The sequence below is a fragment of the Ctenocephalides felis genome, unplaced genomic scaffold (assembly GCF_003426905.1).
Source record: "Ctenocephalides felis isolate EL2017-DRISC unplaced genomic scaffold, ASM342690v1 CF-g0.4_SCAFFOLD_01492, whole genome shotgun sequence".
NCBI classification, from domain to species: Eukaryota; Metazoa; Arthropoda; class Insecta; order Siphonaptera; family Pulicidae; genus Ctenocephalides; species Ctenocephalides felis.
In genome coordinates, this window is record NW_020537646.1 from 42,787,675 (window position 1) to 42,802,764 (window position 15,090).

Below are 15,090 nucleotides of genomic sequence, written 5' to 3' on the forward strand. Positions count from 1 at the left end.
GATTCACTTCAATTCGCGTTATTTAATTGTTTTATTATATGCATTGTTATTTTTAACTTATTATATTCAACAGATTTTTTTTATATAACCTCTATAAAAGGTTACATGTGATTGGGGTAAAACAACCATCTAAACCCTTACACTGGCAAATGTGTCTTTATAAAAATATAATCTTTATAAAAATATGCCCATGAAATTTGCTGTATTTTTTCTGTTTAAGCTAAATGGAGACAAGTGACAAATTTTAGAATAATAGCAAAAAAACATATTTCTAATTCATTTATAACCAATTCTGCGTTTTATATTTATATCATCTGTAATTCTCCCGTTTGAAAGCGTTAATTTTGTTTGATAAATTTATGAAAATAATGTATAAAACTTTAATAATTTGCTTTCATTCCTCTAATATTTTGCATTGCAATGTAAATTAACACAATTAGATTCATGCTTCACTAATTTAAATATGTGCCAAGCGGCAACTAAGCCAAATAAAGAGACGGCCTGACGCGGGGGTACGCGTATATTGAACAACTCAGATATGAAGAATGCCTATGTACTTAAATATTTAGTTACTTCTTTATATAAATGAAATCACAAGTTACCGAATAGTCCAGATTAAAATTGTTTAGTTTTTCAAATGGTAGCCAATACATAATATAATAATATTGATCCTACGGTGTAATATAATAATATCGATTCTACGGGTAATATTCTATATACAATTCTAAGAAAATGAAAAATAATTTCAATACCAGATGGATGGCCTCCCTAAACTGCCTGGCTATAACTTTCGTGATTTATCCCAAACAAGATTTCACGTGCCCCAGCAGTTTACTATTCGGAATGGATACGCGATCTCGAAAAACCTTCGCGTTTCAGTTGGCGGCGGTGCTGTGGACGCGGATGGAGCAAAATATCTGGAAGACGACGATCTTTGCGGGTAATAATTTATATCGAGTATAGTATAATTTTTTTAGCACTTCCTGCTTACCTCACTTACCCTAATAAAATTTATCATTCTTTTGAAAACGTTGATAACATTAAAAATCTCATCGCTTCCTTGCTTCCAGGTACGACTCCACATTGACCTACGGTCGGATGCGTCCGGCGGCAATTGAGCCGTTTGTTCCACATTTCGTACGCTACGACATGAAATGTTTGACATTTAAAGCATTTTTCAAGCAAAGTGTCAGCGAATCGCCACAAGAACATTATAGAGTTCGTTTCGTCAATATAGCCTACTTTTTAGAGGATGACACGATGTCGGTGTTCGAACCTCCAACAAGGGTGAGAGAAATAACATTGTTAATCCTTTCGCTACAAGCGTCGTCTATGGACGATTTCTGCTTGACGACCCATGTGTACGGATGTCGCTTATAGTAAGGTAACCATACGTCCCGGTTTGGCCGGAACAGTCCCGGATTTAACCCTTGTGTCCTGGGTTTTTCTAAATGCAATTTTTGTCCCGGATTTAGGCCATTTGAGCCGGATTGACCTGTTTTTTTCGCAAATTAATAGGTATACTTTCAAAAATTATTAAAATAAACGAACAACGAACTTTTGTACAAGGCTCAAAAACGAAAAAAAAACATATAGATCGAATTACAATACACCCCCTTCCCCCCTTCCGGTTCCGGATTGGCATTCCGTTCCGACTTTGACTTGAAAAAATATGGTCACCTTATAGACGACATCCAGTGTGACGAAATTAGCTTCAATTAGTATCACCCTGGTCGTGATTTAAATTATTGAGAATTCTAATTTGTTTTTTAGTTTTTTAGAAGAGTAATTTTCAGAACTCCATATACATTTTTATCGATAATGATTGAAGCATTTTCTAAAATTTTTTTTTATTTATGTTATTTAAAATAGTACTGATTTTTAATATAATTTGAAATAAATTTGGAATCGATCAAAGTAACATTTTGCCGAATAACTTATTCCCAGTTATAATTTCCCAGAATTTATCGAAGAATGGATAGTAATATATAAAGGTCCTGGGTTAAAAAAGTTCACCAACGATGAATCAAAAATCCATAATAAAAGTATTTTCTTCCGTTGGTAGTTTTTTGGCATTAGTTAAAAATGTAATTATTATGTAAAATACATTTAAAATTCAAATAGGATATTAAACCTGTTTGCCACCTGGCTGTTCCAAGTTACCCCGTCTATAGGGTAAAAATGTCTAAATAACAAATTTTTGAAATACAGCAAAAAAAGGACATTTCTAAAATGATGAAGTGGCAGTTTTACTGAACGTAGTCAGATAATTGTTCGTTTAAAATGTATATTTGTTGTGATATAATTGGTTTGGTTTTCATTATATAATTTATAATTGCTCAAAGACAAATTGGACCTTTGTGCTCCGCCCTCATTGTATATAGCATTCAAACAACACACTCTTACACACTTAAAGTATTAATTTTTTTGATTTTCTAGAAATTGTTTAGAAAAAACCTTACTTAGCTAAACAACGTTTGCCGGGTCAGCTAATTATTGATATAAAGAGAAAACTCTAATGGTGACATCTATCAATCACATCGTGGCCAAAATTTCAACCTATATATTGTGAGAATTAGCGTAAGAGAGAATAATTTAATAAAATACATCATTTGAATATTTTTAATGTAAAAATTAGCATAATGATGCATGTGACAACTAATGCTGATATATCCCAGATTCTCTTCTTTTGACTTGAATTATTGAACACATACAACATATTTTTTTACCGTAAATATCCAAAATTCCATTTGCGATAACTTTATGATAATAACATATGTCTAGAATGCTGGAGTCCCGCAGGGACGAATGGTAAAACGAGGAAAAATCCCGAAAAACGAGCACGGAGTACCATATACGTGGAAAGATTTGAATCTAGGTTACGACGTTGCCATCTATGGAAAAGTGTACCACATATACGATTGCGATGCTTATACAAGAGTGAGTATATACAGTTACACGAATAATTGTATAACATAATTATGTAATTGTTCTACCTACTTCTTCTCATTTTAATTATAGTTACTAATAAAAAAATTTCGACATAAGATATTTATCTTAATTTTATCTAATATCTGCAATCACCCCTAATTTTTATGAATATATTCAAGAATCGACAAAAAATATGTTCGAACTTTTTCGAAACAGTTTTACACAAAATCTGAAAAAAGGTTTACTTTACATTTCTCAAATTTTATTTTGTATATGGTACATATTTTACAAATCTATGTAGAAAATGAAAAACCGATCGAAAGCAATCAGTTACATATGGTGATGATTTCGATTAACAAAATTTCAGTTAGATATCGTGATCATTAAGATTTATCAGTCACACGGTTAAAATGATTGGAAAAATCAATTTATGTCAATTGTATTCAATTGATTAGTTTTTGGGAAGAGGCTTCCGAAATTGTACAAAAATTCCATTTGGCGATCAAAAATGATCATCTGGTACGCATTTCAAATATTCAGACTTTTGTTACTTAATTTTTGGATTCTAATGGTCTAATGACAATGAGTAAAATTAATCACAGCAGCATATAGAATGCTAAATTCTGATTGATGTTCAAAAAATGCGACTATATTATAAAACTTTTTATAATGCCTTCCATATTTTTTCTGAACAAATCATTATTCTGTACCATCATACTATTTATTTCATTAGCAATCATTTAATAATTTATCAAATTCAATAAAGCCTGGTCAAACAATTTGCATTTGTTAAAAATAACAATGTCATAAATTACTCAAAAAGATCAAATTTGTAAAATAATTTTTAAAAAAATTAAAAATTTCCTTAATTTTTCTTTTCAAGTTAAAAAGTATATAAATTTTAATTTTCCATTACTTATTAAATCCTTTATAAATAGTATTTTTATGAATTTAAAAAATAAATCAGAGATTAATTTTAAACGTAATTCTTTTTGGCGACTCGAAGACATCGAAGTTTTCAATGCAAATAAAATTAATCAAGTCTCATCGATATTGTAGGACAAGGGGTTAAAACTCATTAAATCAAAAAGTTCCCAAAATAAAAAATATATTATGAGGTTGTATCAATTTAATCATAACATAGATAACAACAATATTTTTTATTTTCCATAAAAGGAATACTTATTGAGTCAGGGTATTGAATTAGGAGAACAAGAGCAACCACCGGTGGATCCTTTAACCCAAGAAAGGTTTTTGAAAGAATATGGACGCCTTTCACACGTGACCACAGTGTGTGATGACAAACTCAGGAGGTTTTTGGAATTTGACGGCAAAGTGTTGAAGTAAGTTGAACGAAAAAATACAAGCCTAGAATATTTTTAGCAATTTAATTTAAAGAATTATTTATTTTATTTCATAGTAAATTATGATAAGTTATGCTCTTTTTGATAAATATTAGAAATTAGAAATGACGGAAGTAAGTTGGTAAGCGTTGGTAACTCTTTACCAACACAAAATACCAAAAAATCTAATGATGTTGATTCATATTTAACTTCTATATATGCAGAAAAATCGTAAATTGAATATTGTAACTTTTATTGCTTTTGTAGTGAATAAATTATTGTTTTCAATTTTTAAAAGCGCACATAAATCAAAAAAAAAATTATGAACGTGCCTTCAAGACAAATCTTAAGGGGGTATTCTACTGTAGACGCATGAATTTCGCCCGGTTTTTGAAGCGCTGTATAAAGGAAACAAATAATATTTTTGCTATCGATTTTTTTATCATTTGTTTATTGATATTTTATTATTACATAAAAAAATTATTAAAAAAAAATAATTAAAATTCACAAAGTTATGAGCAGTCAAAGTGGGGGTTCCCAAAAAAAGAGGGTGTCCTGGCGTACATGATTCCAACCCTCCTGGTGATTTGAAACATAAAAGATAGATGAATTCTTAATTATAATAGATGCCGCTATCGTATGAACCTTGGATAAGTTAAAAAAAAATTTTTTGTTTGAATGGCAGCAGTTTGAAAAAAAAAAATTTTTTTTTCATGTTTTTTTAACAATTCCGTATTTTTTAAAAATACTAAATGAAAAGTTATAGTTTTGGGCAAGGTCCATACGATAAAGCGATGTATAGAGAAGATCCTCTCCAAATGTGAAGTAAATCGGTTCATTAGAACTCGAGATATCCTTACCGCCAGCTCGAAAAAAGTAGTTCTGAGAAAAACGCGTTCAAAGTTTTGAGACAAGTCGGACCCGAACCGAAACCACGTCACTAAAACGGCTATAACTCAGGAAATAATAGTAATTTTGAAAAATCCTTTTAATGACATATTTTTGAATAACTAAACTTTGAAAATATGGAAAAAAAAATTTTCGATTTTTTCAAAATTCTACAGTAGAATACCCCCTTAAGAGATACACAAATATTGTATATACTATTCTAATTCTTATCCTTGATCACAGATAGCACAATAAATTTTTGGCGACAAATCGAATGACGTGTGAAATAAATAATTTACTCTCTTGATACTATAATAGGCTTTTTTTCATAGCGTAAGTAATAGCAAAAAATTTTTTGCACATCTTTACATTTCAGAAGTATCTGAACCTTTTAGCATATATCAGAAAAAAATTATGTATGTGTGGCCTGTAGGTGTATGTGTGTGTATATAAGGGCGTATGAATTATGTATGAATGTATGTTTGGATACAAAAATTCATCCACACTTTTGAATACATGAATCAAGTGATTTGAATGATTTAAAAAACATTCGACTCGTATTGACGAGAAGATATGCTGATTAGATTGTATAGCGAAGGCAATCCATCCGTTTTGAAAATACGAGGCAAAAATTGGCAATTTTGAAAATACAGAGCGTCCGATTTGAATGAAAACCATATCACTTGTATTGCAAGAATGAAGAATAGGTTAAACTTTTGGCGAGACAGGTTCAGCGGTTTCGAAGATACAGAAGAAAAAGTTAAAGTAATCGCCATTTCGCAGTCATATCATTGGACACATGAATATGAAATTGTCAGATATTTTTTTCTATTTCTATGGGTTCCGTATTTAAGATTCACAATATTAAAACGGTGTTGCGGCGCTATTGCGCTTCCATATATAGTCTTGGATAATAAGTGTTACCAGAGCTTCGATATAGATATCGACACCATGTACAATTAACTTAATTTTGGAAGCAACATCAAACTTTATTGAATTATAGGTTTGATGCAGTATGGGACGATCGAGACACAGAATTAGGAGAAGTAAGAAAATGTCAGATACTGTACTTTCTGCGAGACGACACTGTTTCTGTAAAGGAAATCTACGACCGAAATAGTGGCAGAGATCCAGTTCCGCGATTGCTCAAGAAAACTAAATTGCCTCGAAACTTCTTGCAAAGACCAGGTAAAGGAGCAAAACCAATATTCAATAAAAATTTTCAAAGTTCTTGAAAATCTGATTCGTCCACTTTTGGTAAATGGTTAATGTCAGTTATTCTTCTTTCCTTGTTTGAAAATTTTGCATACATTGGTCTTCCAACTTACGTTTTGTAGTATACACTTCGACCTCCTTCGTCGCTCACAATCGGTAAATTTATTCTATGTTTATTTATTCAGACTTTTATTTATCAATATTTCAGCTGATTTTCCGGCTGTATATAGTGAATTACAGGATAGTGATATTTGTGAATACTATAGTCCAAAGGATTTTCAGGTTTGTTCTCAAAATTATAGTAATATTTATAGACAATATTACATAGTTTTTTTTATATGATAGGTTGGAGAAACCATTTTCATTTATAATCGAAGATTCTTTCTATATGATTGTGATAATTTTACTCGACAATATTATAAGAAGGTAAGAAATTAAATTTTAGAATAAATTAATTTTCATTACTATAATCAATACTGTTTCAGGTTTTAAATATTGAACAAAAACCAAAGATAGAAGCTTTGCCCGTACCTCCTCCTCCTCAAGAAAAGGTAAACTTACTATTGCAATAAATTAATATTAATAAAATAATAATTTGAATTGTTTTAGTATATTCCGCCTCATATAATGGTCGGAGTGCCGGAAGATACAATTCAATCTTGCTATACAGTGACGCCAAAAGCACCGCGAATTGATGCGGTCAAATACATGGTTCATGCAACAAAAGTAAGTCTAATTACAACAAATTTTACATGTTAATAATTTAAGTTTTACAACAAAATGGTGTGTAACGTTTTACCTTTGAAAAATTTTCATCAAATTTTCTATGTACAAAAATAATGCATCTTTCACAAACAATTCAATAAAATACGGTTTTAAAGAAACCACTTAAACAATTCTCTCGATTAAGTTAGTCATTAAATAAGTTAATCATTATATTATCATTACATAATCATTAATTGGTGAATTTGACATATGTTTTAACAAAGTCTAATAATCGGGCATAGAATCAATAACATATATTGCACACTATTATTTGTGATTTTTTTAAAGTTTGTATTTTGCGAAATATTGTTTAATTACAAGATTATTGTTTATATTACATAGTGTAGTGCATTACAATATCCTAATACCATGGATTATTGAATTTTCTGTTTTAACACCAACAAATTAACATTAGCAAAGCAATAAACACAGCAACAGTAAGGTTGACGAATTGTAAGTACTTTTTACTCTTCATAATTTTTTCTAATTCAATTTTTTAGTTTTTTTTTATTCCGCATTTAGTACTTTAGCTTCCACTGAATGAAGGCTAAGATTATAGCTGAAACGCATGGATGTAAAATAAATTCTTAAAAGAAATTTGTTTTTTTTTATTGATGGTATGCTCGATGCTATGCATTAAAATTTTTGGCCGATGACAGTTTTCATTTATTTTCAATGACAATCAATGTCAAACAATGACATGTCGTTTTTGCCATTTTTCCCATTTATTTCTACTATATTAATATATATTTATAATTAAATATATCCTAAAAAAATCCCTTAACAAACTTCAAGAAGATTTATCAAAATCCGAATAATTGTTTAGGAGGAGGAATTTTATATATGAGATATATATACTCTAAAACTTATTTCAGACCCCATTGAGATGGGAATGCGAGATGGATTGGATACATCCTGAAGACTCAATTAGGAAATTCGTTATTAACTATTATTTGCGGGACAGCAAAATCAAAATAACAGAAACTCCCATTAAAAATTCCGGAATGCAAATAGGATGTGGAAATACATTTTTACGAGCAATGTGCGTTCCTAAACCAGGATCTAATCGAGATAACCCAGAATTTTATAGTCCTAAAGATTTTGATATAGGTAAGAAAAAAGTTGCTTCAAATGAACTATAAAAATAAATTCGATAGGATATAATCGAGATAACTCAGAATTTTATAATCCCAAAGATTTTGATAATAGATACAAAAAAAGTTGCTTCAAATAATCTATTCAAAACATTTTCAAACTTTGTATTTGCCCGTTTTGTCAACTCTCATCAACTTTGCAGATGAGAATATTGCAGCCCCAAAAAATTCTTATTATTCTAATTTACATTTCAGGATCTACAGTGGAGGTATATTCTCATAGATTCCGAATAACGGGAGCCGATTTATACGTCTATCGATACATGTGCGCAAATCCTGAAAAATTCACTCAACAGCAAATCAATAATATGAGGGATTATCAAACATTGAAAGGAAATCTTAAAAATGATTTGAAAGTAAAAAGTTTAATTAATATTTTAAAAGATATTCATAAGTTTCAAGCTAAGATTTTAAATATTATTCTCAGGACACGATCAAGACGGAATGTGAGAATAAGATCGCTGCGGACCTTGAAAAATTAGGTAATCAGAGTTTCGTATAACGTGAAGAGTCATTGAGTATTTGCTAACATTTTACAAACATTCTTATAATAGTTCAAGAAGTGCCACCAACACCAACTCTCATTAACCAATGTTATGATGAAGTAGGCGTTAGAGAGAATATGGTAAAGAAAGTTAGTGAGCAACAAAGGCGTCTTGCAACTACTGTACCAAAAGATTTGTCATATGATGATTATATCAAATACATTAGGAACCTAGGTAAGAATCAATATAATAAAATTTTATGATAAATTAACATAATTCACTAAAAATTCCGATGCCTAAAAAATATAAGATAGAGGGTGGCTTAAAGGTCCGCGTCTACAAAATATCACCGTCATTATCTCAAGTAAATTATGTTATTTTTTGGGTGCTATTTTCAAGTAAATAAAAAATGCTATGTAACCAGGCATTGTCTTAAATGTGCCGACATCGCATTCAGGAGATAAACGACTACGTTGTCTAATTTTTCATCAAACAAATTTATGATAGCAGTAAAGATTCTTGTTTACTATTTTTAATAATATATATTTACACTATAATTTTTAATTTTAATGTTCAACGTGATAATTAAACTGCATTCATTGAATAATGTAGCTATTATTCCGTGTACCTTCTTACCCCTGGTTGTTTAAAGAACCAAATAACAAATATTAGAAATATTGCAAGTAAAATATTGCAAGTTTAGAAAGTTATTTGTTTGATATGTGTTATTTGTTGTGATGTAGTTGATTTAAATTTAAAAACTGTAAGTTTCAATTTAGTTTAGTTTGGATTATTTATAAGATTAACAAGATCAATTGATCTTATTATATATTATTGGGTTGTTCGGAAAGTAACTTCGTTTTTATAGACTTTTGGACACGTAATTTTCGTACTTTAATAAATTATGTATCGGCAGTTTTGATCGAACATCTTTTTTTTTTATATATGATTTATTGGCTTTATAAGCTAGTACATTAGCCACATACTAAATAACATAATATCTACACTATCTCTTAAAGTCTAGTTTTACGTATATATCACATCTTTTGTCATATTTCTGGTATTAGCATAATTCCGAAATCATAAATATTTTGGATTATTGTGAAAAGACTGTCAAAGTGCTTTTTGACAGGCTGATTTGAGGTAAAGGTTTTACCGCCTAAAATTTTTTTTAGCGGCCGGAGTAAATAATGGTACGATGATGGCAGGTCTGAAGAATATGATGAATGTATCATTGGGTCCCATTCAAGCTTCAAAAGCTTCTGGCAATTGACCAAACTTATGTGAGGTCTTGTATCGTCTTGTTGCAGGACTATACTTTGCTTGTGGGTTAATTCTGACCTTTTGTATTGAAGTATATATCATATATCATTTAGTTTATCCACCTGATGACATAAAGCATTCGAGCAACTCCTTTAAAATCTTACCAGTCATACTGAATGACCTTCTTTTTCTAGCAAATTTCAGCTTTGCGCCTGTTTTGAGTAGGTTCTTCTTTTTTGTTTCATCGGCATTTGCATGTATTGTATTCTTTACATTCCATTTGACATTCCTTGTGACAATTTGCTTCAAACCCTGATAATTTTCAAAACTTTTCAGAGGCGAATCGCGGACGGCCAGTGCGACGACACAGATTTCTTTCTATGAGAACCATACATTAAGTTTCGAGAAAAATCCCAGACATTTTGAGTAGTCATGAACTGTTATATTTAATAAATTTTTACTCAGTGGGGTCTCATGTATTCTTATTCGTTGGTTTGCATCAACTAATGCCTTTCTCACGTCTTTAACAGCTTCAACCGTACGTCTTGGACTTGGTGCATCTTGGACATCAAAATACCAAGAATGAAATTTACCAAACCAATTTTGGCACTGTCGTACTATAAATATGTCATTTCCGTACACATCGGTCAATTTTACTTTGACTTAAACAGTATTTTTACCTATTCTATAGCAACAGAGTAAAATATTTCGAAAATGCTTTCCGTATTCAAAGTGGCACCATCCAAAAACTACTGCATGTAATTGATTAGAATTTTTTACACACAAGCCTTAAAATGGGCTTAGAAAACATGTGATGTTAGGTTCAAAAAAAATATAGTTAAATTCTGGTGGTAAAAAAACAAAGTGACTTTCCGAACAATCTTATATTATATTCAATATAGTCATATGTATTTTTATTGACATCTAAGACTGCAGGAATGAAACAAATATTGTCATTCTAAAAAATCAATATTCTGAATGTAAGTTAATGAAATCGCAAAAAAAATGAGAGTGGATTTTTATGCCTTTACCGCTGAAGAAATGTACGAGGTCTGTTCAAAAAGTTTTCGTCATTTTCGTTTTTTCAAAAAAATATTTATTTATTCGTCTACATTAATGTGGTCCCCTTCAAAGTAGTCCCCCCCAGATATAATACACTTATGCCAGCGTTTTTTCCAATTTTCGAAGCACCCTTGATATTCACTTTTTGATATGTCCTTGAGCACTCTCGGCGATTTTCTTCAATCGAGGAAAACCGCCGTCCTTTCATGGGTCTCTTCAACTTTGGGAATAGGAAAAAGTCACACGGAGCCATATCTGGTGAATTTTTGCACTTTGCAACACTATTTCATTTTTTACGCAAAATTTAATACAAATTCTTTGACTTTTTCAATTCTTCCATTGTAAAAATCGCCGAGCTCAGAAAAACACGTCGAACCTTAGCGACTACCACAGACAAAGTAAACAGTGAATATAGCTGAAAATTTCATCATACTTTAGGGGCATGTATACCAACACAATAAAAAAAAAATTTTGACAATCAGACACTCCAGACCCGCGAAATTTAATTATTAGTAATTCCGGGTACTTTTTGAACAGACCATGTATGCATATATTTATACGTCGTACTTTCCTTTTTTTGAGAAATACAAAATTTGTATGAAATTGATGTAAAAGTAGCTGTAAGTGGAATTCTGTCTTAAGGCAATTAAGCCATCGTGCCTTAAGGCAAATTGCTGGAACTTCCCGTACCAAAAATTATTATTTTTTTAAAAACGATTAACATTTTTGAAAAAATTTTACTTCGAAAAAATGAGATTTTTGAGAACTATAAATTGGACAAAAAAATACTTTTTTTTGAAAAAAAAATTCTTAAAAATTTTTTTTTCAAATTTAACGGATAAGCATTAAATCTAACGGATAAACTTTGGTACGGAACCCATAGGAATAAAAACAAAATTTATACTTATTGTTAAAATCTCTATAAAATATCTGATAATTTGATGTGCATATGTCTAATGATCATTTTTGAGCGCCAAATGGCGTTTTTTTTACTTTTTTCGTTAGATCTCCGAAACCGCTAGTCCTGCCCTTAAAAAAATTCAATCAATTCTTCATCTTGTCAATACCAGTAAAATGTTTTTTGAATTATTAAAATCGGACGCTCCGTTCTCTTAAAAGCTGTGGTACCGTTTTTGGCATTTTTTGCCCCATATCTTCGATACTACTAAACCTGCCTCCGCCAAAAACTAATCAGCACGTCTCCTTATCAAAACAAATCGAATGTTTTTTGAATTATTCAAATTGCTTCATCCGTGTTCCCGAAATCGTCGACGAAAATTTGTATCCGCACTAACATACATACACGCACACACACACATACATACACACACATACATCTATTTTTCTAAGGTATGCCAAAATATTCAGAAACCTCTAAAACGTAAAGATATATAAAAATTTTCATTTTCGATTTTTTGCGATTACTATAACTTATCCTACGGGAAATTAAAAATTATCATATTCATTCTAACGTACATATCACATAGAGTAAACAATGCAATTATTAATTTTACCTACTCTAGGTTTTCGCACAAAAAAAAACATTTTTTATAATATATCAGTACTCTTTATCTTTGGTCAAGTTTGTTAATAATTCTTTTTCCTTAGATAAAGATGAAAAGCTGCTTGCAGAAATGCAAGCTCGAACACATACAGATATTGAAGGAGACAAACCCGAATGTGAAGAGGAACCTGAGCGTCATGGAATACATGTGAAGCAAACATGCCCGTGAGTGAATTTTTAAAATACACACAGTAATAGTATATCCCTCGATTAATTTGATACTTTTGGTAATTGTTGGTATGCAATCTAACAATAATAGGGCAACCAATCACTGCCATGATAGTAAAAAATACTTAATTTGTTATGTTAAAAACAGTTCCATAAAGCATAAGCCTGGCAAATAATCACTACAGTAACTTTTTTCATGGGTTTGAATAATATTATTATATGGGCTCGCTCGTAGGTAAGTGGCTAGATAGAACGACTGGACCTGAATCAAAGTCCCGGGTTCGATTCTGCTTCGAGCAGCATGGGGTCAAGCAGTAGTGACAACGGTTTTTCAAGTAGAAATATAAATAGCAATATGTTTTCAAGTAAAAATAGCCCTAATCCGGCATTACTGCATCAATAAATATTGAATATTACAGAAATTGTAATAATAATTCATCACCCAGATAGAGGATAACTGTGTGCGTTTTTCAAAAAAAAAAATGTTTTCTTTATTTTGACATATTTTGGAAATTCTGAACTTTTTTTCAAAGCAATCGTACTGCTTCAAATGCATAGAGACGGAATGTCAAAGAGCGTAAGCGCTGCGTCGCCGTATAACGGATAAACATTGGTACGGAACCCATAGGAATGTAAACAAAATTTATACTTATTGTTAAAATCTCTATAAAATATCTGATAATTGTATGTGCATATGTCTAATGATCATTTTTGACAGCCAAATGGCATTTTTTTTACTTTTTTCATTAGATCTCCGAAACCGCTAGACCTGCCGCCATGAAAATTTGACCAATTCTTAGTCTTATCAATACAAGTAAAATGTTTTTTGAATTATTAAAATCGGCCGCTCCGTTCTCTTAAAAACTGAGTTACTATTTTTGGCACTTTTTGTCCCGTATCTTCGGAACGGCTAGATCTGCCTTCGCCAAAAATCAGCACGTCTCCTTATCAATACGAATCGAATGTTTTTTGAATTATTCAAATCGGTTTATCGGTGTTCCCGAAATCGTCGACGAAAATTTTTATACACACACACATACATCCATTTTTTCTAAGGTATGCCAAAATATTCAGAAACCTTTGAAACGTAAAGATATATACAAATTTTCATTTTCGATTTTTTTGCGATTACTATAACTTGCCCTACGTGAAGTTAATTACATCGCTTTAGAAGATTCTATTGAAAAACGCCTTTTACTTCTTACCCATGCTACAATAAGACCCTGGGTCCGCTATACACATGATATTTCTGAATGTAACTTGAGGAAAACTAAGACTTAGCCAAACTCATTTATTAAATAAATAAGATTATTGTAGCCTATTTTAATTTGTGGTGTAAATATATTAAAGACAAACTGATAAATTGAATAAGATTTTCATAAAATGTTTCAGATACAATGTGGACCCGGATAGATATCGAGACATGAAGAAATCAGAAGCAAAAGAAATTCCTACGCAGCCTGAGTATTACATATGTCCTGAAGCCCCTGAAACTTTCGCATCGATGCCCGTGTGCCCTGAAATTCCCCAGGAAAAAATAGCGCCTCCCGACCCTTGCGATGCCGATAGAACCGATAAACCGCCCACATTAATGGATATGAAGTACTTACCGAAGCAGAAGAAAGTTCAATTCCAAGAAATCGCTCCTTTCAATTGTGATGAAAGTATCGAGAACGATAAAAATTGCTGTTGCAAATAATTCATGTTTTAAAATTAAATGCAATCATTAAAAACATTTTATTTATACTTCAAAAACTAAATTGTTTTAATTAACTTTCCGCAGGAAAAGTTTGTTTCCGCCAGAAAATCTTTCTCGCTAATTTATTATTTTTATTTTTTCAACTTATCTAGTCATCAAAATAGTAAACAGTATGGAGCCGATATTTTAAAACTCGACGAGTTGTGTTAATTAGTTTTTCGCGACTATCCATCTAGCCGTGTCTTCACAATTATCGGCTAAGTGTACACTTTTTCCTTCAAGTTTCAACCATTGTTCCAAAGATATTGGCTGAGCCCACCCATCAATATCAAAAAATGATATGCCCTGGTATGTATTTCTAAAAAAAAACAAGCCCACCCATCAAAAATTTGCTTCCGACGCCACTGGTTGCGATTCCTGTTTTTTTATAAAGATCGGCCAGAGCGTTTTTTCATAATTAATTGTTGGTGATAAACGGCATTGTTGCTTAAAGAAAATTGCTAGAGTTTCCCGAATAGTAATTACACATTTGACAATAAAAATTATATTCAAT

The 15,090-nt window shown here is 31.1% G+C and overlaps 2 protein-coding genes across 3 annotated transcripts in view; one reads left to right on the plus strand and one right to left on the minus strand.

Annotated features, from left to right (window-relative positions):
* The window catches only part of LOC113369876 (pseudouridine-5'-phosphate glycosidase-like), a 147,580-nt gene that overhangs the window by 128,290 nt on the left and 4,200 nt on the right, over nucleotides 1-15,090 (minus strand). The window lies entirely within an intron of this gene.
* LOC113371261 (EF-hand domain-containing protein 1-like) lies at nucleotides 756-14,537 on the plus strand. Its single transcript, XM_026611895.1, has 15 exons — nucleotides 756-940; nucleotides 1,071-1,287; nucleotides 2,785-2,940; nucleotides 4,108-4,274; nucleotides 6,166-6,350; nucleotides 6,586-6,659; nucleotides 6,723-6,803; nucleotides 6,863-6,928; nucleotides 6,987-7,103; nucleotides 8,018-8,252; nucleotides 8,492-8,652; nucleotides 8,724-8,778; nucleotides 8,851-9,015; nucleotides 12,715-12,835; nucleotides 14,231-14,537. Exons 1-15 carry the CDS (start codon nucleotides 756-758, stop codon nucleotides 14,535-14,537), a joined length of 2,292 nt encoding a protein of 763 aa, XP_026467680.1.